Source organism: Sorex fumeus, unplaced genomic scaffold, assembly GCF_029834395.1.
Source record: "Sorex fumeus unplaced genomic scaffold, SorFum_2.1 ptg000063l, whole genome shotgun sequence".
Classification (NCBI taxonomy): Eukaryota; Metazoa; Chordata; class Mammalia; order Eulipotyphla; family Soricidae; genus Sorex; species Sorex fumeus.
The window spans coordinates 3,297,801-3,324,292 of record NW_026606120.1 but is presented as its reverse complement, the minus strand read 5'-3'; the positions used below and the strand labels follow the sequence as shown (position 1 = coordinate 3,324,292).

The 26,492-nt window shown below is 41.2% G+C and overlaps 1 protein-coding gene across 1 annotated transcript in view; it reads left to right on the top strand.

The window, feature by feature from the left end:
- LOC130036000 (butyrophilin-like protein 1) overlaps positions 1-26,492 on the top strand; it is a 111,190-nt gene that overhangs the window by 7,879 nt on the left and 76,819 nt on the right. The window contains exons 5-9 of the mRNA XM_056127954.1: positions 1,756-1,776; positions 6,152-6,178; positions 7,928-7,954; positions 12,282-12,308; positions 12,686-13,316. Coding sequence (XP_055983929.1) covers positions 1,756-1,776; positions 6,152-6,178; positions 7,928-7,954; positions 12,282-12,308; positions 12,686-13,316 — 733 coding nt within the window. The remainder of the gene's footprint in view (positions 1-1,755; positions 1,777-6,151; positions 6,179-7,927; positions 7,955-12,281; positions 12,309-12,685; positions 13,317-26,492) is intronic.

Genomic DNA, 26,492 nt, shown 5'->3' with positions numbered 1-26,492 from the left:
TGAAAAAGGAACTCATTGATGGTTTGATTGTTATCTGGTTCAACCCCTATGGAAAACAATTTAGAGAGTTCTCAGTAAACTTAAAATTGAGCTGCAATTCCAATCTTTGGTACTTATCTCCAGAACAGAAAAATGTTCATTCAGAAGAACATATGCTGGAAAGTCCTTCAAAAACTAGAAATTGAGCTTCTATATGACCCCATAATACCACTTCTGGGAATATATGCTGAGGATGCAAAAAAGCACAGTATAAATGACATCTGTACCTATATTCATTGCAGCACTGTTCACAATAGCAAAAGTCTGGAAACAACCCAAGTGCCCTAGAACAGATGACTGGTTAAAGAAACTTTGGTACATCTACACAATGGAATACTATGCAGCTGTTAGGAGAGATGAAGTCATGAAATTTGCTTATAAATGGCTAGACATGGAGAGTATTATGCTGAGTGAAATGAGTCAGAGAGGGACAGACAGAGAAAAACTGCACTCATTTGTGGAGTATAAAACAACATACCATGAAACTTACACCTAAGGATAGTAGATACACAGGCCAGGAAGATTGCTTCATAGTTGGAAGTCTGCCTCATGAGTGGAGGGGAGAAGGCAGCTGGAATAAAGAAGGGATCACTAAGAAAATGATGGCTGGAGGAATCGGTTGTGATGGGAGATGTGTGTTGAAAGTAGATAAAGGACCAAACATGATAACCTCTCAGTGTCTGTATTGCAAACCATAATGCCCAAAAGGAGAGAGAGAGTATGGGGAATATTGTCTGCCATGGAGGCAGGGGGAGGGTGGGAAAGGGGTGGTATACTGGGGACATTGGTGGTGGGGTATGTGCACTGGTGAAGGGATGGGCATTTGATCATTGTGTGATTGTAACTCAAATATGAAAGCTTGTAACTATCTTATGGTGATTCAATAAAATTAAAAAAAAAGAAGGGCATATGCACACCATTATTCATTGCAACACTAAATACAATAGCTAAGATTTGGAATTAACCTAGATGTCCAACAACAGATCAGTGGATCCTGAAGGATATATATATATATATATATATATATATATATGAATACTATGAGATATATATGAATACTATGGCAGATATATATGAATACTATGCAGAAGTAAACAATTATGAAATATGCAATTCATGGTTACATGGGTGGAACTGGAAGACACCATGTTAAATGAAGTAAGACAAAGAAAAAAAGAATAAACAAAGGATGACATCACTTATATGTGGTAGTTAGAATTACTGGATGAGCGAATGCAAAGGTTTATAAGAGAATTCCTAGATCACCCTTAGGTTCAGAGTATGGGGAGAAAAAGGGAGGAGGGGAGAAGAAGACACAGATGAGAAACAATGGGGTACAGGGATTAAGGAGATTCAGGTGTATTGGTGGTGTTAAGGAATGATAGAGCTTAATATTTAAGCCACAGAGTCAGCAGCGCCCAAATCATGAGACCCTAAATTTAACAACTGAACTTACAAAGGTACTTGTCAAGAGGTTAGGCTGGGGTGAGAGGTGTGGGAGGGAACATTAGTAGAGGAATGTTGACACTGATGGTGGTATCAGTGCTAGAACATTGTTTGTCTAAAACTCAACTTTGAATACTTTTTAAAATCATGGTGCTTTGATAAAAAATTTAAAAAGATACAGATATCCTTTTTTGGTACATTCTGCTGGCCCACAGTCTTTTCATTCCTTAAGTAAGGGAATTCATGCTTTCATTTTACATTTTCTTTTAGGTGAATTGCAGGCAAGTTTGGGTGAGTTTTTCTTTTTTTGTATTTAAAACTTTCCCCTTACACTTTATATAAACACTGTGATTTACAGAGATTTTCATGATGATTTGTTACAAACATTAAGTATTCCAACACAAATTCCACCACCATTACTCCTCCCCACCACCATGATTTCTAAGTTTCTCAACCACCTCTTAAACATGCTCCCATAGTAGGTCGTTAATAATTTATTTAATATTGCTTGCTAAAAATAATTTGTTAAAAAAAGATTGAAATATTTCCTTAGAAGAAAGTTAGTGAAGATTGTTCTATCTCACCGTGGAGCCATTAAGCTCTTGTATAAGAGATTACTAAAATGTTGTTACAAGTTAAACCTTCTGTGTTTATATTTTGTTAATCGAGATTGGTTGGATTCTATGTTACAATTCATCCAATCTTGTGTGCTACTCCTGGTTTATCAGTGTGTAGAGTTCAGATTCTAGTCTTTCTTCATTTTGGCAACCTAGTTTGGACCTGAGATTTTATCAGCCTCTCCTTCTCGTCCTTCTTAACTCTGCTGTATTGGGGACTCTTTCAGGGTCAGGGGAATGTCTGTTTTTGGCATACCAAGTACGCCACAGGTAGCTTGCCAGGCTCTGCCATGCGGGCAGGATACTCTTGGTAGCTTGCCGGGCTCTCTGAGAGGGGTGGAGGCTTTTAGAGCGGCCTCCAATTGCCCTTACAGGTGCTTCTGGCCTACCAAATTCAAGTTTTTGGTCGACTGGGATGTTGTAACTATCTGCAGCACCTGCTGGATCACTCTTCGCCTGTCAGTATCGTTACCACCCCCTGTCAGGAAGAGGCGGTAAAGCATATGGTTCACAACATATTTTTAACCCATTGAGTATGGTGTGGTAATTATTGAAAATGAATAAGAAGTCTCATATGGGTCTCTGCTCCTGGGCCCTGTTGAGCCCAGAGTCTAAGGTCACAAAGTTCTGCATTATCTGGGCTCCATAGGAGTTCACTCATGCGTGGGACTCGTCCTGATTGTCCGGAAAGCGGCCTGGAGTGAGGCAGCCATTGTTAATGGAGGTCCGCCCATGAGGAGATGAAAGTACAGATGACTATCTGTACTTCCAAGCACGTACACTGGCATCGGAATCATCCATCGAGGACCTGATGGTGCAAGTGCCATCAAGTACGATGTAAATGGTCTGACCGAGATGTGAAGGCATCAACCACATCATACCACTTTTGACACTGGAGAAGAACTGTTCCTCGGAACATGCAACAATAGAGGAATTGATGGTGTTGGTGTCCTTGTCAACACGAACTTGGCCATGAGCATTGATTCGTTCAATGCCTAACAACCTGAATCAGATACTTACACTTGAATAGATGTGGCTCATTGCTGTCAGTTTCTATCTTCATTGTCTACACACCAACATTCAACTACAGTGAAGAAATTGAGAAATTCTACATGGAGCTGGAGAAGTTCTATAAAGAAGACCACACCTTCTACAAGATCATTGTCAGTGATTTTAATGCCAAGATAGGACCGAGAAGATTGGCCAAAGAACTCCACATCGGGATCCATGGCCTAGAATAGAACGAACAGCTTGAGAGACTTTCTGAGTTTATCATGTCGACCAAGACCATCCATGGTAACACACAGTTCCAGAAGGCTGATTTTAAACGTTGGACATGGGAGTCTCCCGGTGGACAGTACCACAACGAAACTGACCACATCATATTCAATCCACAGTTTTGCCTGATTGATGTAGCTGTTGTCCCAAAATTCCAAACAGGATCAGACCACCGTCTCCTTCATGCAAAATTCAGAGTGGGGAGAAAGGGCTTCAAAGTTCAAGAAGACTATTCCCACAATGACCACCAACTGGGAGCTCTTTGGCACTATTGCAGCAACGTGGGAAGATGCCTTGTTGACGACATTGACAAGGAATATAATTGACTGGTTCAGACCTCCATGATTGTGCAAGGAACACTAAGAGAGAGAAAGCCACAAAAAGACTCCTATCTTCAGAAACTCTCAAGTTCATTTCTCAGTGTGACTTGGTGGGAGCCTTAGGCAATCACAAGCTAACATTAGAGCTCACAAAGCAGTGCAGAGCATCTATAAAGGAAGACTTCAAAGAGAGAAAAGCAGCAATATTGGCCGATGTGACAGAAGCTGGGAAAAGTATTCACAACGCCCACCTGTCCTTCACCAACTATAAGACCAAGATGACTGCCCTCCGAAGTCCTGATGAATCTATCACATCTTCCAGAAGGTCAACGGAGAAGATTATTCATGACTTCCACTCGGATCTCTTCTATAGCCACATCCACCTGCCCACGTACCAAATTCCACAGGATGGATATGTCGTTCCCAACGTTCTCCCTTATGAAATCAAACACACCATTTCATCGGTAAAGAAGTGTGCAGCACCCAGCCCAGACAAGGTCAGACATGAACACCTGAAGAATCTGCCATCAGTACTCATCAATACACCGGCTCGGCTTTTCACATGCTAAATGTCTGAATGCAAGATTCCATCCCAGTGGAAAACTAGCAGGACTGTACTACTGTATAAGAAGGGAGACATCCATGACATTGGCAACTATCGCCTGATCTGTCTGTTGTTCATCGTCTATAAGCTGTTCACTTGAGTTATTCTGAATAGGATTGGCAGAACACTAGATGAAGGACAACCATGTGAGGAAGCCAGGTTCTGAAAAGGATTCAGCACGATCGACCATATCCACACCATGACCGAGCTCATTGAGGTTTCTCGAGAGTTCAAGATGCCAAACTGACTAATGTTCATCAATTTAAAGAAGGCCTTTGATTCTGTTGAGACTGAAGTGGTCATCGAAGCCCTAGCCAAACAGGGCGTTCAAACTCAGTACATCAGGGTCCTCCATGAGCTGTATTACGAATTCACTACCAGGATCTCACCATTCTATAAGGAAGTGATCATCGATGTCAGAAGAGGGGTTTGACAGGGTGATACCATTTCACCAAAACTCTTCAGTGCCACCCTCGAGATCGTCATACAATGACTGGAATGGGAAGGAATGGGAATGAAGATAGACAGTTGGCAACTACAAAACCTCCGCTTCACTGATGACATCATTTTAATAACACCAAACATTAGCTAAGTGGCACAAATGCTCGCCGACTTTGACCGTGAGTTTGGAAAGGTCAGACTGCAGCTGAATCTCACAAAGACAATGTTTATGAGATACAGTCTCATTCCTGACGTTCCATTCACTCTCAACAAAACGAACATCTCCAAATGCAGCAGTTATGTGTACGTAGGTAGAGAACTCAACATGACGAATGACTTGGCACCAGAACTGTGCAGGAAGAAGAGAGCAGCGTGGAATGCCTTCAAGCATGTGGAAATAGCTAGAGGATGAAGAACCTCTAGCTCCAGGCATATCTCTTTGATTCCATCATTCTTTCTGCACTAACATATGCCTCAGAGACCTTGGCCCTTTGAAAGCAGGATGAGAACGTTATTCAGGTCTTGCAAAGAGGAATCAAAAGAGCTATGCTTGGGGTATCATGCTTCACTCAAGTGAGAGAAGGAATTTGGAGTTCTGACCTCTGTCAACGATCGAGAATCAGGGACCCTGTTTTGTTTGTCAAAAATCAGTTGGGCTGGAAACGTAATGTGATTTGAAGACTAGCTGGGCTAGAGTTGTTACCAACTGGATTCCAAGGGACATCGAAAGAACGCGTGGCTGCTCACCTATGAGATGTTCAGACTTCCTCATCAAGACTCTGAATGAATGATTTGAGGCTTTTGGTGTTCCTGGAGCGAGCAGATGCCATTGGGCTACTCTAGCTCATGACAGGGATGAATGGAGACGTTACTGCCGCCCACTCGAGCAAATTGATGAGTAACAGGATGTCTAGTGATCAAGTGATCAGGAGTTTAGATGTCACATGGCCATGAATGTGGATGCATGCTCCAGAAAGTCCATTTTTTTAATGGGGTATACAGCTGAATTAAAATTTTTCACTGGGTTGTGGCCTTGGGGTGCAGGTGTGACTACAGGGAGATGTGGGAGGTAGCCATCCCTGATTCCGTGAAAGCCTGGAGATTTCAGTCATAAAACTCTGAGTTTTTCAGTGGATAAATTTCTGAATGAGTCTCATCTGAGCAGTGGAGTAGGGCCAGGAACATGGTGGCGATTGTGGAGTGTGGAGGTTTTTAGCTGTCGGAGCTCTGTTTGGGTGGATGTGGAGCTCATCTGCCCTCCCCTCTTCTCTCCTGGTTGCCCTACATCACTCAGCCTTGTGCAGGATCTGGAAAAATCTCTTGAGTTTTCATTTTCTTCAACTCCCTGGGTCCCCTTGGTTGTGGGCCTCGTGGTTCTGAGCTCACCCGTTTCTTTTGTCTTTCAGATCAGAGGAAGACTGAGTACTTGGCTGGTGAGTGACGCCTCAGGTGTCCTGTGTCTTCTGTCCTACCTGTGCCCAGGTGTTTCTCTGCCTGTGTGTTCTGGGGCAGGAATGGGTCCCCTTCCCTGAGCTGAAGCAGAAGCTGCGGAGAGCCCCACCTGGCCCACATGCTTTCCCAGACCTGGGCTGCTGTCCCACCCAGTACTTGGTGACCTGGCTGTCACAGAGACCTCTGTAGTCTCTTTCATCTGTGGTCCCTTTCCCTACATTGTCAAGATTCTAGTCCTCAGGGTATCTAGTTCTTACTCTTTATCTAGAAACAGAAGAAGCTGCTCTGAAAGCACTGTAGGAGCCAGAAAACTAAATGGGAATTTTGAGTTTAGGCATGTGACTTCTGCTCCTGTCCCCAAAACACTGTCACTGTCACTGTCCTCCCGTTGTTCATTGATTTGCTTGACTGGACCTAGTAACATCGTGAGACTTGCTGTTACTGTGTTTGGCATATTGAATACGTCATGGGTAGCTTGCCAGGCTATGCAGTGTGGGCGAGATGCTCTCGGTAACTTGCCTGGCTTGGGCGGAGGAATCGAATTCTGGTCAGTCATGTTGGCTGCTTTCAAGGCAAACACCCTACCCGCTGTGCTATCGCTCTAGCCCCAAAACACTACTTAGGGGAATTCTGTTCCTTCCAGTGCCTAAAAGTGCTGAACCTACAGTGATTGGGGCCATAGTAACTAGGCTGAGCAGGGTGGGAATATGCTAGATTTTCTCTCAATATGCTGAATAGTACTGTTTTTGGGGAGAGTTCGAGTGAGGTTTGGGCCATACCTGCAGTGCTGAGGGCTACTACTGCTAGTGTTCAGGATATCATTTGCCAGGATATAGCAAGAGGTGACTTCATGCAAGGCAAACACCTTAACTCCTGTTGTCTTTCTCTGTCCCACCAGAATAGTGATGTTTTATATAAGACCGAGAAAGACTATTCTGTCCCACAGATCTCCAACAATGTGTCCTTCCCTGTCCTTATTTATTCCTCTTTCAAGTTATTTCTCAACTATTTTTGCTAGAAAAAATGGTATAATAGCAACATTTTAAAATGAGCTATCGAATAATTTATATTAAAGGTAAAGGTAAAGGCTCTCCCGTTGATCGTCGATTTGCTCGAGCGGGCCCAGTAACGTCTCCATTGGAGGCTTTGTTGTTACTGTGTTTGGCATATCGAATACGTCACGGGGAGCTTGCCAGGCTCTGCCATGCGGGCGAGATACTCTCGGTAGCTTGCCGGGCTCTCCGAGAGGGGCGGAGGAATCGAACTTGGGTCGGCCATGTTGGCCGCTTGTAAGGCGAACGCCCTACCGCTGTGCTATCACTCCAGCCCTGTATAAAGCACTTACAATCGTTGACTACAGTTGTTGATGACATCCTGTTAGTTATATTTGGTGTCACCAAAACAATGCCCTAATTTATATTATGTTCCTTAAAATAATTGAATATGTAGTACAGTTTATAACCCTCAGTGAAAAAAGTGAGTGAAGATAGAAAAGGCATTTTTCAGGATCTGACACTCAGCAGCTAAGTGACTGCCAAGTCACAAAGAAGCAGAGGGACAGCAGTGGGACTCAGCACCCTGCTGGGTGTACAGGGCAGGAGCTCCCCTCTCTCCAGTGTGCCCCCTTTGAGCACAGATCAGAAATATTGTGATTGAGGACAGAACAGGTGCTGGGCCAGAGTCTGGGTTTGGCAGGCTGATTTGACTGAGCTCTCTGTGTTCCCTTTCAGCCTGGAGAAAGGCCCATCTGTATGCAGGTAGGTGCTCTGAGTGTCCTGTGGCTCCTCCCCAGTCTCACTCTTTCCCCTTCTGTACCCAAGAACACCATGGCAGGAAGGGGTTGGTATTTCTGTTGTTCCTGTCATTTTTGTAGCCTCCATCTGAAGATTGCAGGGACTGTCCTTGGGGACACAGATCTGCCTCCTCTAACCCTTGTCTACTGCAGGTAGTTCCGGTGAGCAGCCCCCTTGGAAAGCTCCTTGTAGTGTTGCTTCCTAGAGGGGGTGGGGCAGTGTCAGTGCAGCGGACACTGCAGCAGGGTAGCTATGTAGCTCAGGTCTGCTGATTCCAGAAATCCTGCCTGCCTGCTCAGGATTCAGGTCTTGTTAATAAATTGATTAATTATGGATTCTGAATTCTTTTTTTTAATGAAAATTGAATCACTTTATCATCAATTTTGTTTTTCTTTATTCCTCCCCCTCCCCCGATCCTCTGGAATATTGATCCTCTGTTTTAGCGGGGTCTGACTCCTCATGCAAGTTGGGTTGATTCCTTTAAGTGGCTAAGAATTAATGCAACCTAGGTTCTGTGTTCTGAATTTTAGGTTCAGAACCTCTGGGGGGACTTGAGGCTACAGGACTTTCATATAGTTTTTTCTTATATGAAAGACCTGAAGTCATATGCCAAATTCTATGTGTATATTTGTGACAGGAATATATGGAACATTTTCAAAATCTCCCTCTATCTCCGTCTCTGTCTCTTTCTCTGTCTTTCTCTCTTTCTCCAACTTTAGTAGAATTCTTTATTTGAACCCAGGTCAGTCAGTCAAATAACTGTAATCAACTCATTGCAAGCTCCTTGAAAGATTTCAATAAAGATTAGTTTATTTTTAAATCATTTGGATCAAACCAAAAAATGGACTTGGAATGATAGTGAAACATTTCACCTTTTAGTATAGTTGGGGCAGGACTGTGGCGTGGGTCTCCTCGTGTACAGAAAGACTGTCCTGGGTGTGTTCTTGGAGTATGTTAGAGGCCTTTCTGCTCTGATGTTTCACGTTGCTATCAGGGATAGAAGGGGAAGGAAGGGCTGAACCATTGGGTAAAGGATCTTGAGAAGCCTGAGGTAACTTCATTAAAGTACATGACTCATTTTCAGAATTTGTTTGACAAAAATGAATATCAGATTGCTGTCTTTTATCTTCTCCGTGTCTGCTGAGTTAAAGAACACAATTTAAATCAATTAATTAATTAGGGACTACCAAGCTCACCAAGCTCATGAGGACCAGGGACATCTCTTGGTCAATCAGAAGTGACTCAGTGTGAGGGTCTGAGGACATGGGGCTGTCTAGGTCTTGTGGGTGGCCTGGTGGGTTACCACTGCAGTATTTGGGGACCTCCAGGCAGATACCTGGTGTTGCCTGGAAAACCATACAGTGCTGGGTTTTCATAGGTGAAGCATGCACTTTAATTCTTGTACTATTTCTCTGTCCCCTAACATGCATACATTATAAAAATAATTTTTATTAAGACATTATGTTGTACAAAGTTGCTTATTATAGAGTTATTTCAGGTATACAATGTTCCAACATCAATCCTACCACCAGTGTCTCCTTCTCTCTATTAATGCTCCCAGGCGCCCTCACACCCCCTCCTGACCCTCTTGGAAGGCATATAACAAATCTATTTCATATTGCTGCTCCTACAAAACTTAAAGGATCAGCAAATGGAATTATTAGGAAAAAAGTCTACAAAAGTTAATTTGTAATGATTGATTACTATAATTTTAACCTATAAAGAAATTAATATGATTTAATTTAGTATAGGCTTATCTCATTTACATAAATAATTTTTCAACTGTGGTAGCTAACATATATTGCATTTTTTTGTACTTGAAGTTTTATATGGTAATCATCATGGTTTCCTATAATAAATAAAAAGTTTTAAAATTTTGTGATAATATCATTTACACTTTACATAAAAATGTAAAATTGGGGCTGGACTGATTATAAAGTGTGTAGGTGCTTTCTTGATTTAATTAAAATCTTTGTGTTGGTGTTAGTGAAGGAGGGGTAGCTTCCATAAAACTGTCTGGTGACTTTTTTGGTTGCCTCTACTTAACCTCAGGATGGAATCCATGGTCAGGGTCACTTGTCTCTGGTTATATATGGCATTTGGCTTCCTTCTCTTGACACAAAACTTCCCATTTCCCTGTATGGCTGGGTTGCTCTCTGGCTGTCTTTATGTTCCAGTACAACATTTGAATTTTTCCTTTTATTTAGAAAGCCATTTTATTTGAATCACTGGGATTTACAATACTGTTATTTATACTTTTCATGCAGTCATCATTCCAGCAGCATAGCCATCAGTAGGGTACTATGTTGCCCCCTTCCCTCCCCAGTGTCCTAAAGGCCCTCCTCATCATCCCTGCTCCCATGGAAGCTCAGTTTTCCTCAGACAAAATCTCCAGTTCTGATATTTTTGGCTATTCCCCCCCTTATATTTTGATTATATATCCCATATATAAAAGATATCCCTTTAAAAGTTTGTGAAATTGGTGACACCTAAACACATATAAATGAATAAATCTAAATTACTGAAATTTCACAAAATTGTAAATCAATGATAAGTTGGAAATATTTATTTTCCCCCCAAAAGTATCTTTTTTGGGTAAAGTATATAAATTTTAAAAATAGTAAGAGTAATTCTGTGCTAACATTTTAAAATTAACAGGAAATTGATAAATCCCACTAACACACAATTTAGTAAGAGGGAGGAGAACAGATTTAGAGAAAATTTTAATGGACGATTTAAATAGGTTTATAGAAGTATAAAAGTATGCTTTATCTTACAAAAGGAATATGGGTTTTATGTTAGAAATATTTTTATGTTAAACAAACACTGTCAACAAACACTGTCCTCCCGTTGTTCATCGATTTTGCTCGAGCGGGCCCAGTAATGTCTCCATTTTTAGACTGTTACTGTGTTTGGCATATTGAATATGTCACGGGTAGCTTGCCAGGCTTTGCCATGCGGGCAAGATACTCTCGGTAGCTTGCTGGGCTCTCTGAGAGGGGCGGAGGAATCGAACCCGGCTCGGCCGGGCTGGCTGCGCACAAGGCAAATGCCCTACCACTGTGCTATCGCTATTTTATTATAGATTGTTAGTTCACAAAGTAAAATGTGGCCGGGGGGGGGGAGCTGCTGCTGTGATGGGTGTGAGTTTGGTGGTGAAAAGCTGCCTCCCCACCTCCCCAGGCCTCCACAACAGAGAGAAGGGGGACCAACAGAGAGAAAGGGGCTCTGAGAGCAAGCAAGGTTTTTACCATTAATCCCAGACAAAGTCTTTAGGCCAGTTGAGCTTGTCCTTCCCCTTCGGAATCCAGTCTCTTAACCCATAACAACTTGCATTAAGATCATGCATTTATGCTTTCTAGAATGTCCTATTTCAATGTTGGGTTAGCTTTGCCACTCGCTCCTGTGACAGGACTTCCCTTTTGGGGTGTTAGGAACTACAGAAATGGAAGCCTGAGTCAAGTAATTATGACCAAGTAATTATGCCCAGGAGTAGATATAGTTCAGCGTCAGTTAACTCCCAAATATTAGGAACACATAGCATTAGTGGTCTTTGTGTGTTTACCAAAGAACATTGCTCTATAGTAAAATATAGAAAGGCTATAGGAAAATAGAAAAGCAGGTACAAATATGAAGCACTTCAAATACAAAGCAGAACAAATACAATGTTCAGAATTACCAGAAACTTTTGGCTTTTAAGTAATCAAAACTGACTTGGGGAACTGTGACAATGAGAGTTAAAATACAAAGGAAAGGTGAAAGATAGACCTTAACTAAATTAGGGATGCTAGCAAGACATGGTAAGCTTCTCAGAGAAGAGGAAAGGGAGCAATTTACTGAATTTAAGCCTAGAGCACTTAGGGTTAATATCCAACACAAAGGTTAAAGATAAATTAACTACATTAGGGATGCTAGCAAGGGTGCTACAAACGTCTCTGGAAGGGGGAAAAAGGGCAATTCACTGGTGAAGCCTAAAACACTTAGGGTTAATATCCAACAATAGATAATACATTATTTACATTAATAAGTAAAAGGGTATAAGGAAAATCTCTATAGATGCAAAAAATGTCTCCCATCCTGAGAGCTGTATCCCCGAGTATTAAGCGTTATGGCTTGCCTTCATGGGAATGTTGCAGCATGATGACTTCTCTCTCTCTCTAGGAAATCATTGAATATTTCCAAAACATCATATTGGAATACATTCATAATATTCATTATAGTCTTTCAGAAAAATACTAGTCAACTCTGATATGTATACAAATCTCTCATATGAATAATGGTTTTCTTGTAGATTGGCGCAAGGACATGTTCCAGAACTGTGAGTGATTTTATATTCTTTCTGGGTGCTCCTGCTCCTCCCACAGCTTTTGATCTCTCTATCAGTCTCTGTGTGATAGAGAAACTACATGGCTGGGCTGTGGTGGTGATAGTTATACAGCTGTATGATTGATACTGAAGCTAAAGATACTTCATTCAGATCATGGAGTCCAACTAGCTTTCAGTGGCCTTGTGACTTACCTAATTTCTAAACAAAATCAGTATTTGGTTTCTTTCCCTTAAAAGGTTATAAGCTTTTGTGTTCCTCATCTCAGGAGGTTTTGTACCCCTGTCTCCCATGCACCTAAGTATATGGGGTGAGTTTTTGTGTGCTCCATTATACTGAAGGCCTTGCATGTTTGGTGCCTCTCTTTGCAGGGCCTGTCACTCTGGATCCAGGATCTGCCAGTCCTGGAATTGTTGTCTGTCAGAAGAAAGCAAGTCTGACCTTGAAGGACACTGCTTGGGAATCAGAAGGCAGATGTAGCATCTTAGGCCTTGAGGGCATCACATCAGGACGCTGTTGCTGGGAGGTGGAAATCAGGAAAGGAGACAGAAGCCTTTGGGCTCTGGGGGTCTGTAGAGAAGATGTGAAAAGGACAGGCTGGTACCAAGAATCTCCACACAAGGGGTTCTGGGTTGTGGGGAATTCTGAAGATGGATTTAAGGCTTTTACTACTCCTTTGACTGCTCTGTCCCTTCGTCAGTTTCCCCACAGGGTGGGGGTTTTCCTGGACCCTGAGGAAGGGGATGTCTCCTTCTATAACATGACAAATGGCTCCCACATTTTCTCCTTCTCTCAGACTTCCTTCTCTGGCACCCTCTTTCCGTACTTTATGATTTATTCAGGAGATGTGTCCCTGTCCATCTGCTCCGTGGTGGGTGGGCCTGAGCTCCCTGTGCACATTAAGAGTTTTCCTTTTTCTCAGGAGGAGCCTGTGAGCTCAGACTCTAGTGTTGATGGTGTTCCCCCAGGGCCCAAATCTCCATTACTGGTTGAAACCCTGAGGTCATGTCCCCATCAGTGTCCCTCCCCTTCTTGGTGACTCTTCCAGGAACTGCAGACCCTATTCCAAATGCCTCTGAGTGAGCCCGGTGTGACTGCAGTCTTGCTCTGCTGCAGTGGATGAAGACTTAACTTTACTAGCAAAGATTTTTTTTCCATTTTAGGCCAGACCCAGCGATGCTCAGGGCTTACTCCTGGCTCTGCACCCAGGAACTATCCTGGGATCATTGGGATTCCAGGGATTGAACCCTGGTTGGCCATATGCAAGGCAATAAATAACTTGAGATATAGTTACAAAGCTTTCATGTTTGAGTTTCAGTCATACACAATGATTGAACATCCATCCCTCCACCAGTGCACACTTTCCACCACCAATGTCCCTAGTATCCCACTCCCTTCCCAGCCTTTCCCACTGCCTCTATGGCAGAAAATTTCCCCATACTTTCTCTTTACTTTGGGGCATTATGGTTTGCAATATACATACTGAGAGGCTATCATGTTTGTTTATCTACTTTCAGCACACATCTCCCTTCACAAACGATTTCTCCAACCATTACTGACTTAGTGACAGGGATTACTCTTGGTGGTGCTTAGGAGACCATACTAGGTGCTGGGGATGGAACTTGGGTTGACTCTATGCAAGGCAGGGACCCTGCCAGGTGAGAAATGTTTCATTTGTAAGGTAAACTTTGTCTTGATGGGTGAAAATGTTGTGCTGGGTGTCAGGGATGTAGGTCAGTGGTAGAGTGTTTATCTTGAATGTATGAGACCTTGGATTTGATTGCCAACACCAAAAAAACAAACAAACAAAACAAAACAAAAACAAAAACACAGAAGCATAGAAAATGTAAGGTTGTTATGAAATTAAAATGCATGTAAATAATGTGTGTAGAGACTAAGTGGACAAAGCGGTGCCTCCTATCAACTAACAGCCTCTACTGGGTCTCCCCTGCAGTGCCATGCTGTGTGATGTTGTAACTGTTTCCTATCTGCTATCTGAAATTGTTAGGTTTTGTCAGCAATGTGCATAGGGCACTCATATCACAAATTGAAGTCGGTGGGCCCCCTTGGATGGCTTATGTGAGGCAGAGAAGAGAGAGAAGATCACTTTATCCTGATCTGCCACTGCCACCTGGGGACCAGCTGGGAAGGTCTGGTTTCAAGATGGAGGGAGTATTTGCTCTTTGCAGAAAAGGAGAGTCAGCCCTAGGCCTTACCCAGAGTATATAGGTACTTGTCTTCCTCTCAAAAAGGAATTTCAGAAGTAGATGAGCAATGAAGTAAAAACAGATTTTATTTGGAGGCTTTTAGGAAGGTGGAGGGAGAGAAAGGGAGAAAGAGAGAAACACACTCAAGGGCGAAGTTGGGCTTCTCCAAAGATGGAGAAAACCTCATTACACATCTCAATAGAATGCTGGTAACACATGTGCTCAGACACCACATATGTTTGGCCAGGAGGGCACAAGCAGCACACAGGCTCAGGCAGCATGGAGAGGCCTTCCTTTGTTTAAGTTGATTTTTGTAGGGTTCCTACAACCTGCCCCTAAGTGGGGATTTCTAGCTAGGTAAGAGTTCATTGCTAGGGTGGTTGCTAAGGTGTTGTTTAAGTCTGGAGTTTCTCTGGCGGAGGAGGGGGTCATTCAGGTGTCAAATATCCTTTCAGGACCTTAGTTGCAGCCTCTGTCTGCTGAAGTTTGTGGGATCCAACCTCCTCAGGGTCTATCACTGATGCCAGGAAGATTTAATCAGGCCTAGGCCTTAATTTTTGCAGCTTCAAAGCTATTGGATTTATTAATTCTCAGAAATTTTATTGCTTGGGCCTTCTCCTATCTGTCTGATTGCCTCAAGATGAGGAAATGTCTTGTCTTCTAGTTCTGGTACTTTTCTTCCAGAACCTCAGATGTGATGCCAGTGTGATCAGAAGGCCTGTTATTTCCCCTCTTTTAATGGATATGTCTCACACTGACATAAGTTGTTATCCAGAGTGAATCTTGTCAATTAACAGGGGTAGGCTTCTGCCCAGCACCTTTGGTCTGTGGCATAATAGTGAATTTCATGACCTTCCCCAGGCCAAAGCTCCATATTCTTCAATTTAAGTGTCATCTCATAAAGTTCTCCCTTCATTGGAAGACTCTTCCTTAGCTCTAGAGGGAGTATCTGCTCCCCACACCTGATATTTCTGTGCTCTTTCAAGCTTTCTTTGCTTTGTTTAGTAGAAAACTATCTCTTACTAGTTAATAATTCTTTTTTTCCCCGATTTTATACATTTTATTTTCATATAGTAGTTCACAATAGTTCATTACAGATAATATTCAAGCACCCACCCAACCAGCGAGCATTTTCCTCCTACAATAAAGGGGGAATGTGTAAAGGTTGTTATATTTCATTCTGGGGCCATTTAAGCTCATAAATACAAGAATACAAGCAAGTATGTTAAAACCAAACACACGTGTACTACTTTAGTTACATCAGTGGGCTAGAGTATAAGAGGTTGCCTGGCCATGAATGTGGGCACATGCTCCAGGAAATACTGAGTCGCTCTCTTCCAGGAGCTTTATTTTATAGTCTCTAGATCTTGGCCGTTGATATTACATGGCGCGGGGGGAGGGGGAGGAGGTTGAGGGGCAGTTTGTGGGTGTGACTGCCAAGCTATTGGAAAACTGGGAACCTGGGTAGAGGAGGTCCAGTTCCGAACCAAGCAGGTTGGAGATCTCAACCATGGGCCCCTCATACCTGGGTTCCTCTGTTGGTTCCTTCATGGGTGAGGCTTGTCCGATTATGTAGAGAGTGACCTTGAGCATGACTGTGGCTGGGTTCAGGAGGTTTTTGGCTGCTGGGGTTCTGCTTGGGGAGGGCAGGGAAACTCAATTCTACCCTCTCCAAGGTGTCCCAGTGAAGGCAGCCTGGTGTGGGGTCAGGAGATTCTGCTACTAGTTAATAATTCTTTATATCAGTTTTTTCCTCTTCAAATGACTTAGGTGGTTTCTCTCTTCTGATTGGACTCTGACTGATAACAACCTCTTAACTGTGATGTAGTTTGTAGGAGGCACTGGACCCACTCATAGTATGTAGGAAAGGGTGATGGAAACTCCCACATTCTTCTGAATCATTTCCCCCCACTCTAAGACTCTACAGCAATAGTATCTGGGGTGCCTTTGTGAATTTTAATAATTTTATTATATTATTCACATCTTTCCCTCTTATATTTAACTTGTACCTTTTTGATATAAGGGATTTTGTTGTAGGAAAATAGGGAGCTTTTATTAAAGGGGAAGACACTGTTGAGAACCAAAACCAGCATAGAGGGATAAAGGCCTTTGAACTATAGGATACATCTGAGAAGCCCAGAAAAGTTTTAAGAGACAGAGCTTCATTTTCAGAGAATTACTAGATCCCTTGAGGGGAGTGGCTCAGACTGCAGGAACTGTAATAATATCAAGGGAGACTACCAAGAGATCCAAGCTCTGCCTCTTGGTAACCATCCTAGAATGAGAATTTAGGGGTTAGTTTGAGAAATCTGTGTATAAAGTAACTTGAAGGAGAAAAAGGCTTCATTTCTCCATCTCCAGAGGAGGCCAGAATCTCTCCCTGAGCCTGTGCTCTCTGCTGTATTCTCCATCTTGGGCATTTGTCTGCATCTCTGCTGAGGATTGTGTACTTGACTCCCTCCAATCTGGGAATGGTTGAATATTCCCTTAAGTTCTAAACTCTTTCTCTTCTGTGTACTTCCCAAATATACTTTCTTACATCACTATTTTGATTTTTTTTCACCTGTGAGGTTAGGCAGCAGAGCCGAGGATAAGGAACCTGAGAATAGGTTAGAACTGCTTTCCTTTATTTCTGCAAAGAACAAATCCTTGGCCCAGCCTGAATTCCACAACTCCCTGAGAAATTGGGTAGCAGGAATAACATTCCATCAACAGAGAAATTCTCTGGATCCAGTTTTATTCTTTTACAAGTTGTTATCCAATTTTCCCAACACCATTTATTAAAGAAATTTTCTTGTTGCACTTCAGGCATCTAATTCAAAGGTTAACTGCCCAGATAGCTGAGAATTTATCATTGGGATCCCAGTTCTGATCCATTGTTCTGTCATCTCATATTTAGTCTTGTGCCATCATACTTTAATTGCTATAGTTCCATAGTAGAGTTTAAATCAGGGAATTTGATATCTCACAACTTATTTTTTCCAAAACGGGTTTAGCTATTTTTATGTTTCCATACAAATTTTAGTAGTGCTTGTTCTGATTCCTTGAGGAATGTTGGAATTTTAATAAGAATTTTATTTAATATGTTTAGTGCTTTAGTCAGGATAAATATTTTGAAAATATTACACCTCCCAATTCTTGAACATGGAATATTTTTCTATATCTTGGTCTCTTCTATTTCTTTCATATCCTTTGTTAAGTTGATCCATTGGTATTTAATGTCTTTAAACATTATTTTAAGTAAAGTACTTTTTGATAGCTTTCTGTTCTAGTTCATTGTGTATAGAAGCACAACAATTGTTTGTGTATTTATTTTGTATCCTTCTACTTTTCTGTATTGATTAATTTTTTTCTAGAATTTTTTGGTGGTGTTTTGGTGTCTTTTGTGGATTTTGTGGATATTATCATGCCATCAGCGTGTTAGACTTTTTCTTTTCTAATTTGGATTCTTTGATTTCTTTTTAAAATTTTTAAAATTTTAATCAATCATCATAAAATAAATTTACAGACCTATAGACTTTCATGTTTGTGTTTCAGTCAAACAATATTAAAGTACCCACCCTTCCACCAGGGCCCACTCCTTACCCCCAATGTTCCCAGTATCCATCCTCCCACCACCACCCCTTCCTACCTCCCGCCTCTGTGGCAGGCACAATCCCTTCTACTCTCTCTGTCCTTGGGGTGTTATGGTTAGCAATACAGGTAAAAAACAGCCATAATGTTTGGTCCATAATCTACTTTCAACATGCATCTACGAGCACATGAGAACAGTTATCAAGCTGTAGGGTAGTCCTCCTGACCCTTATTTTAACTGTCCTTAGGTGTTAGTCTCCTCTTATGTTACTTTATAGTCTACAAATGAGTGCAGTCCTTTTATGTCTGTCCCTCTCTTTCTGACTCATTTCACTTAACATGATACTCTCCAAGTTGATCCACTTGTATGCAAATTTCATGACTTCATTTTTTTTCTAACAGCTGCATAATATTCCATTGCGTAGATGTACCAAAGTTTCTTTAACCAGTCATCTGTTCTCTAACACTTGTTTTTTCCCCCCAGATTCCAGCTATTGTAAATAGTGCTGCAATAAACATACCAGTGCACATGTCATTTCTACTGTACTTTTTCATATGTCCGGAATATATTCCCAGAAGTGGTATTTCTGGGTTAAATGGCAGCTCGATTTCTAGTTTTTTGAGACATGTCTGTATTTTTTCAAAAAAAAGCTGGACCAGTTGGCATTCCCACCAGTAGTGAAGGAGTGTCCCTTCCTCCCCAAATACAAGTCAACATTGGTTGTTTTTGTTCTTTTGAATGTGTGCCAGTCTCTGTTATGTGAGATGATATCTCATAGTTGTTTTGATCTACGTCTTCCTGATGATTAGTGATGAAGAGCATTTTTTCATGTGTCTTTTGGCAATTTAAATTTCTTTTTTGAGAAAGTTTCTGTTCATTTCGTTGCCCCATTTTCTGATGGGGTTGGATGTTTTCTTCTTGTAAAGTTCAACCAGTGCCTTGTATAGCCTTGATATCAACCCCTTATCCAAGCAAGGGGTATTGGGTAAATGTCTTTCCCATTCTGTAGACTGTCTTTGTATTCTGATCACTGTTTCTTTTGAGGTACAGAAACTTCTTTGCTTAAGATAGTCCCATTTGTTTAACTCTGTTTCCACTTGTTTGGTCAATGGTGTTTCGTCCTTGAAGATACCTTTGGCTTCAATGTCATAAAAAATTTTGCCAAACTTTTCTTCAATGTACCTTATGGATTCTGGTCTGATGTTGAGGTCTTTAATTCATTTTAATCTTACTTTTTTGCATGGTGTCAGGTAGAGGTCTGAGCCCATTTTTTGCATGTAGCTGTCCAGTTTTGCCAGCACCATTTGTTAAAGAGACTTTCTTTGCTCCACTTTGCATCTCTTACTCCAGTATCAAATATTATATGCTCATATATTTGAGAGTATGTGTAAGGATGTTCAACCATTTTACACTGGTCTATGGGTCTGTTTTTGTTCCAATACCATGCCATGTTGGACTGGAGCAATAGCACAGTGGGTAGGGCGTTTTTCTTTCATGTGCCCAACCCAGGTTCGATTCCTCTGTCCCTCTTGGGAGGCTGGCAAGCTACTGAGAGTATCCCACCCACACAGCAGAGCTTGGCAAGCTCCCTGTGGCATATTCGATATGCCAAAAACAGTAACAAGACTCACAATAGAGATGTTACTGGTGCCTGCTCAAGCAAATCGATGACCAACAGGACACAATGCTACAGTGCTACCATGCAATTTTAATTATTACTGCTTTGTAGTACAGTTTGAAGTTGGGGAAGGTGACGTCTGTCCCCCATCTGATTTTTCCCGAGAATTGCTTTAGCTATTTGTCAACGCTTATTGTTCCATATCAATTTCAGAAGTATTTGATCAATTTCTTTGAAGAATGTCATGGGTACCCTTAGAGAGATTGCATTGAATCTGTATAATGCTTTGGGGAGTATTGCCATTTTGACAATGTTAATTCTACCAATCCATAAACAGGGGATGTGTTTCCATTTCCTAGTGTCCTCTTTTATTTATTGAAATATTGTTTTGTAGTTTTCTTTGTACAGGTCCTTTACTTCCTTAGTTAAGCTGATTCCAAGGTACTTGATTTTTTGAGGCATGATTGTGAACAGGATTGCCTTTTTCATTTCACTTTTTTTCTCTCTTGTTATTTGAATATAGGAAAGTCATGGACTTTTGGGTATTGATTTTATAGCCTGCGACTTTACATATTTACTGTTTCTAGGAGTTTTTTTTTTTGTAGAGGCTTTAGGGTTCTCTAAATATATCATCATTTCATCTGCAAATAGTTAGAGTTTTATTTCTTCCTTTTCTATTTGGATGCCTTTAATGTCTTTTTCTTGCCTAACTGCTATGGCAAGTACTTCTAGTAGTATATTGAATAGTAGTGGTGAGAGTGGACATGCTTGTCTTGTCCCTGATCTTAGAGGGAAGGCTCTTAGATTTTCCCCATTGAGGATAATGCTTGCCATAGGCTTATGATAGATGGCTTTGACTATATTGAGGAAAGTTCCTTCAATTCCTATTTTGGTAAGCATTTTCATCAAAAATGGGTGCTGGATCTTGTCAAATGCTTTTTCTGCGTCTATTGATATGATCATATGTTTTTTGTCTTTTCTTTTATTGATATGATGGATTATGTTGATTGACTTGAGAATGTTAAAATCAACCTTCCATCACTGAGATGAATCCCACTTGGTCGAGGTGTATGAACTTTTTGATGAATTGCTGGATTCTATTTGCTAATATTTTGTTGAGGACCTTTGCATCCATGTTCATAGGTATATTGGCATGTAATTTTCTTTTTTGGTGGGGTCTCTGTTGACTTTTGGTATTAGGGTAATATGTGCCTCATAAAAACTCTTTGGGAGAGTTCCTATTTCTTCAGTTTCCTGGAAAAGCTTGAAAAGAACTGGCAGTAAGTCCTCTTTAAATGTTTGGAAGAATTCGCTAGTGAATCCATCTGGACCTGTGCTTTTGTTTTTGGGAAGATTTTTAATTACTGTTTTAATTTCCTAGATGGTGATAGGTCTATTTAGGTATTTCAGATCTTCTTGGTTCAGTTTTGGGAGGTTATAGGAGTCAAGGAATTTATCCATTTCTTCTAGGTTCTCTTGTTTTATAGTGTATAGACTTTCAAAGTAATCTTGATGATCTTCTGAATTTTTTTGATTTCTGTTGTGATGTCCCGCTTTTCATTTCTGATTCGCTTTATTAGGGTTCTCTCTCTCTTTCTTTGTGAGTATTGCTAGTGATTTATCAATCTTGTTTATTTTCTCAAAGAACCAGCTCTTGGTTTAATTGATTTTTGGATAGTTTTTTTGATTTCCATATCATTATTTTTCTGCTCCAAGTTTTATTATTTTCTTCCTCCTGCCTGGTTTGGGCTACTTTTGTTGGACTTTTTCTAAGATCTTGAGCTGTTAAATCAGATTATTCCTGAGAAATGCTTGCAGAGCTATAAATTTTCCCCTCAACACTTCTTTAGCTGCATCTCACAAGTTCTAGTAGCTCATGCCTGCATTCTCATTTGTTTCCAGGTATCTTTTCATTTCTTCTCTGATTTCCTCTCTGTCACACTCATTGTTCAGCATTGAGTGTTTAATTTCCAGTAGTTTGATTTGATTCTCTATTTCTGTGTGTGATTAACTTCTATCTTCAGTGCATCATGGTCTGAAAAAAGAGTTGACACCATTTCTATTTTTCTGATTCTATTGAGGTATGTTTTGTGACCATCATGGAGAATGTTCCATGTGCACTGGAAAGGAATGTGTATTCGGTTTTTGGGGAAGAAAAGGCTCTGTATACATCAATTTGTATATCAATAAAGCCCTCTCTCTCCCATTTCCTCATTAAAAGCCAGTACTTCCTTGCTGAGTTTTAATTTGGTTGATATATCAAGAGGTGATAGGGTGGTGTTGAAGTCTCCAACTACTATTGTATTGCTACCAATGTCCTTGAGGTCTATTAGCAGTTGTTTTAAGTATTTAGCTAGTCCCTGATTAGGTGAATATATGTTTAGTAGTGTGATTTCTTCCTGTTGTACATATACCTTGATTATTAAAAAATGGTCTTCACTGTCCCTTCTAATCTTTTTCAGCCTGAAATCTATGTTGTTGGATACAGTATGGCCACCTTGGCATATTTGAGGGAGTTGTTTACTTACAGAATTGTTTCCATCCTTTAACTTTGAATCTGTATTTGCTTTGACCATTCAGATGTGTTTCTTGTAGGCAGCAGAATGTTGTATTGAGTTTTTTAATACATTTTCCCAGTCTGTGTCTCTTAATTGATGCATTTAGACCATTGATAATGAGAGAGATTATTGTCATGGGATTTTGTGCCATCTTTTTGTAGAAGTTTGTTGTGCTTGTATGGTTTTTTTTCATCTTATAGTAGCCCCTTTAGTCCTTCTTTTAAAGTTGGTTTTAAGTTTAAATTCCTCAGTTGTTTATCCATAAAATAGTGTATCATTTCTTTGAGTTTGAGTGAGAGTTTAGCCAGAAAAAGTATTCTTGGTGATCCGTTCTTTACATTGAGCTTTTTCACTATATCCCACCATTGTCTTTGGGCTCAGAAGGTTTCCTCTTATAAGTATGCTGTGAATCTAAGGGTTGCTCCTTTGTATGTGATTTCCCTCTTTGACCTTGCTGCTTAAGTATTGTGTCTCTATCTATGGCACTCATCATTCTGATTATGATATTTTTATTGGGGTCTCTTTTGGCTGGCACCCTTCAGGCTCCTTGGATTTGGATGCCTGCATTCTCCAGCTCTGGGAAGTTCTCAGCAATATCTTTAACTATGACTTTTTCGTTGGGGTTGCCTCCCTGTCCTCTGGTACTCTGATGATTCTTATGATGTTCCTCTTGGATTCATCCCCTGGATCTCTGATTCACCCTAGAGCTATTTTGAAGTCTTTTACCATTGTTTGTAGTTGCCTGTGAGCTTGAATCATCTTCAAGCTCATAATTCTATCTTCGAATGTAGTCATTCTACTGTTGAGGGCACCCACTGAATTTTTTATTTCATCTACTGATTCCTTTATTAGTGACACTTCTGTTTGTAGCTTTTTTTTATTTCTGCTCTCCTTTCTACCTGTATTTTCTTGGCTGTATGTTCCACTGTTTCTTTCATGTACTTCTTCAATTTATTAGATGCTAGTTCCACTGTTTCTTTGAGTTCGTTGAACATCCTCATCATTTAATACCTGATTTCTTCTTTTTTTCTTTTTGTGTCCTACCTGGAGATGCACAGGGGTTACTGCTGGCTCTGCGCTCAGGAATTACTCCTGGAGGTGCTTAAGAGACCAAATGGAATGCTGAGAATCGAATCCAAGTGGCCACGTGCAAGGGAAACGCCTTACTTGCAAGGGAAACGCTGTACTATTTCTCCAGCCCCAATCACTGAATTCTTTGTCTGAGAGATTATATTTGTGGAAATTTCCTTTTGAGGCTTCAGGGCTCTTTTCTTAATCCACTCCTCATGGGAGGGATCTGTGTTGTTTCTTTATGATGCTGTGGTAATATAGAGGTGGGTCCCTTCAGTATACTATCAGTGACCACCACTCGTTTCAAGGGAGGATTCTAGACGGACTCAGTGGATGGTGGTCTCTATTTTCCCCATGAAGAATACTACCCCTTTGATGCTCCTCTGTGCCTTATGTGGGCCACACATCAGGGGATGCGCTCTTTTACATTGAGATTGTTTAATACTTTGTGTTCACTGTTATTTCGGTATTTTTTGGAAGTATTTTGATTGGAATAGGCCAGTAGACTATTGGCCTAATGTGGTTGGGAGAGCCAGGATGACTCCTTCAGAATTAGGTTGAGGCTGAGCTGTGAGTCCAAAATGCTGGGAAAGAGAAAAATAACTGTAGCCACATGAGCGCTTCCCTGGTGGCCATGCCCACTGGCCAAGTTACCTGTGCAGGGAGCGGCGGGTCACCTCAGGGCCAGCGCAGGGATTGGTGCTCACTTCTTGTATTCCTGGAGCTGGTGGGGCTTCTCCCAGCCAGGCATTCCACCGGGGCCTCGGTCTGATTTATTTTTCTTATCTAATTTCTGTGTCAAGGCTTTCCAAGAATATATTAAATAGCAGTAGTAAAAGTGGGTATTTTTGTCCTGTGACTATGTCAGGGTGAAGACTTAAGTGTTTTGCTATTGAGTATGATGTTGGTTGTGGGTTTTTAAAAATAGATATTACTGTCTTGAGTAATTTCCATCTGTCTCAATTTTCTTGAGATAGTTTTGAATTTTATATTTTTATTAGAGTGTAGTTAATATGATCATAATGTCAGAATGTATAGTAATTATGTAGGAAGTTACTGCACACCACTACCACCAAAGTGTTATAAGTGATCTTGGATATTTTAGTGCTTTATCAATCTGGTGGGAAAATATCCCATCCCTTTCTGTGGCCTCCCTGGCTTCCCCTATCTGTTGTCTTATTTGCATGGGAATGACTTAGTTTCTAGATAGAATATGGGTCAAAAGCAGTATGGTTCTGAGAAAAGCCAGGACTGTTTGGGTGTCCCTTGCATATACCCTACTGTGTCATCACCTAGTCTATTTCTGTTTATTTCGCTTTGGCTCAGGGATACTGGGGACCTAATTTTTTGTTTGTTTCTGGACCACACTGGCAGTGTTCAGGGATTTGTCTTGTCTCTGTACTTGGGGATCACACCTGCTCAGAGGACCATATGTGGTGTCATGGTTTCAAACCAGGGTGACGGCATGCAAGGGAAGGACCTTAGCCACTGTATTATCTCTCCTGAGCAGGAAGTTAATCTTAATTCAAAGCTAAGTAATGCGTCAGGAGATGTCTTAATGGGTGAGTGCATGCTTTGTCTGATGGAGCTCAGGTTTGATCTCTGGCACTGCAGCCTCCCCTGAGCATTGCACTGTAGCCCCTGATCATTAACAACGTGGATCCTTCGAAAAAACATAAGACAGGAAAAAGTCTCCAAAAGATGCCTAATGAGTAAAGAATCCAATAGCTTCCAGTCCACACTCCACTGGCATCAAGTAACACCTGTTGAGATATTTCTGCTCAGTGGTGTGTATTCAAAAATGAATTTCAAGTCATGGTGCTCTATCGCCGCCTGAGCTTGGTGGTCTTGGCCTCTTCCCACATCCTGGAAGACTGATGGCAATGGGCAGATGAAGGAGGAAATGAGGGCCAGACTGGTTGGTGATCAATTGCAGTTTATTCCAATCTCGTCTCTCTCTCTGTCTCCTTCCAGTCTTACCCACTCCCATACTCCTCCTTTATCCTTCTCGATTCTCCTCAAGTCCACTCTTATAGCCTTAGTTAAATTCCCAAATTATGAAGGGTTGGGGTAGCAATTAAACGTAGGTGTGGTATACAATCGACAGATATAAAGTCTTTCCCTAGGGGAAGCTTCTTCTAGGACAAATTCTCATCTCAGCAAGATGATCCGCCTAGAGGCAAAATACCATCTAGGGATGTGTTTCTCCTTTACTTAGTCCAACAACCATTTAAACATTAATCTTAATTTTTATTCTTAATAATATTAGTCATTTTGTATGGACAAAGTAGGAGATACAATAAGCTTATAGGGTGGTTCTCCTGTGGATATCTTGCTATAGATCTCAGACTGCAGTGCTCAGGCCAGATAAGCCCTTTCTAATCCTAAGTGCGGTCCTTGTCCAGTTGTTTCTCTTTGGATCATGGCAGAATTTGTCAATGATTGTGCTCTTAACTTATAGTTAAGTATTATGGCTCTTGGTCTGGCTCATTTTGATGTCAGGGTAGCTCATAGCTTGTCCTGGTCCATTCAGTACCTCGTTGGGATCCTGCTTTTGGGTTGCTAGGAATTAAAGGCAACTGAGTCTAAAATCAAGAAAACAGATGCCAGGAGTGAATATTATTCAGAGTCAATTAACTCCCAAGTAACAAAAGCATAGCATTAACTGTCTTCCTGTGTATATACAAAAAGGACATTACTCTGAAGTAAACTAAAGACATAAGGGAAGAAGAAAAGCAATATTTCACTTACAAGTACAAAATCAGATATTGATGAGGATTTTGACCTTACAAGCCATAGGTACTCTTTAGGGGAAATAGGTGATTAACTGGTTGTGAAAGAGAGCAAAGATACATTAGAGATAAACACAGAGGAATGGGAGTGCTTCGTTAGCACTGTGAATGTTGTAACCCAATAAACCTAAGTTCCTTGCGGCAAGGGAAAGGACATTCCAATGTTATCCTACACAGTGGGGAGATTTCTCAAGGCCTAAGGTAAAAGAGAAGAATTGTGTATTTACTAATGGTCCACGGCACTCTATCTCTCTCACTGCCCGTGTTTGGTGGTCTCGGGCTGCTTCCTCCACCCCGGAGAGGCTGATGGTGATGGGTGGACAAAGGAAGGAACGAGGGCCAGGCTGGTTGGTGTCAG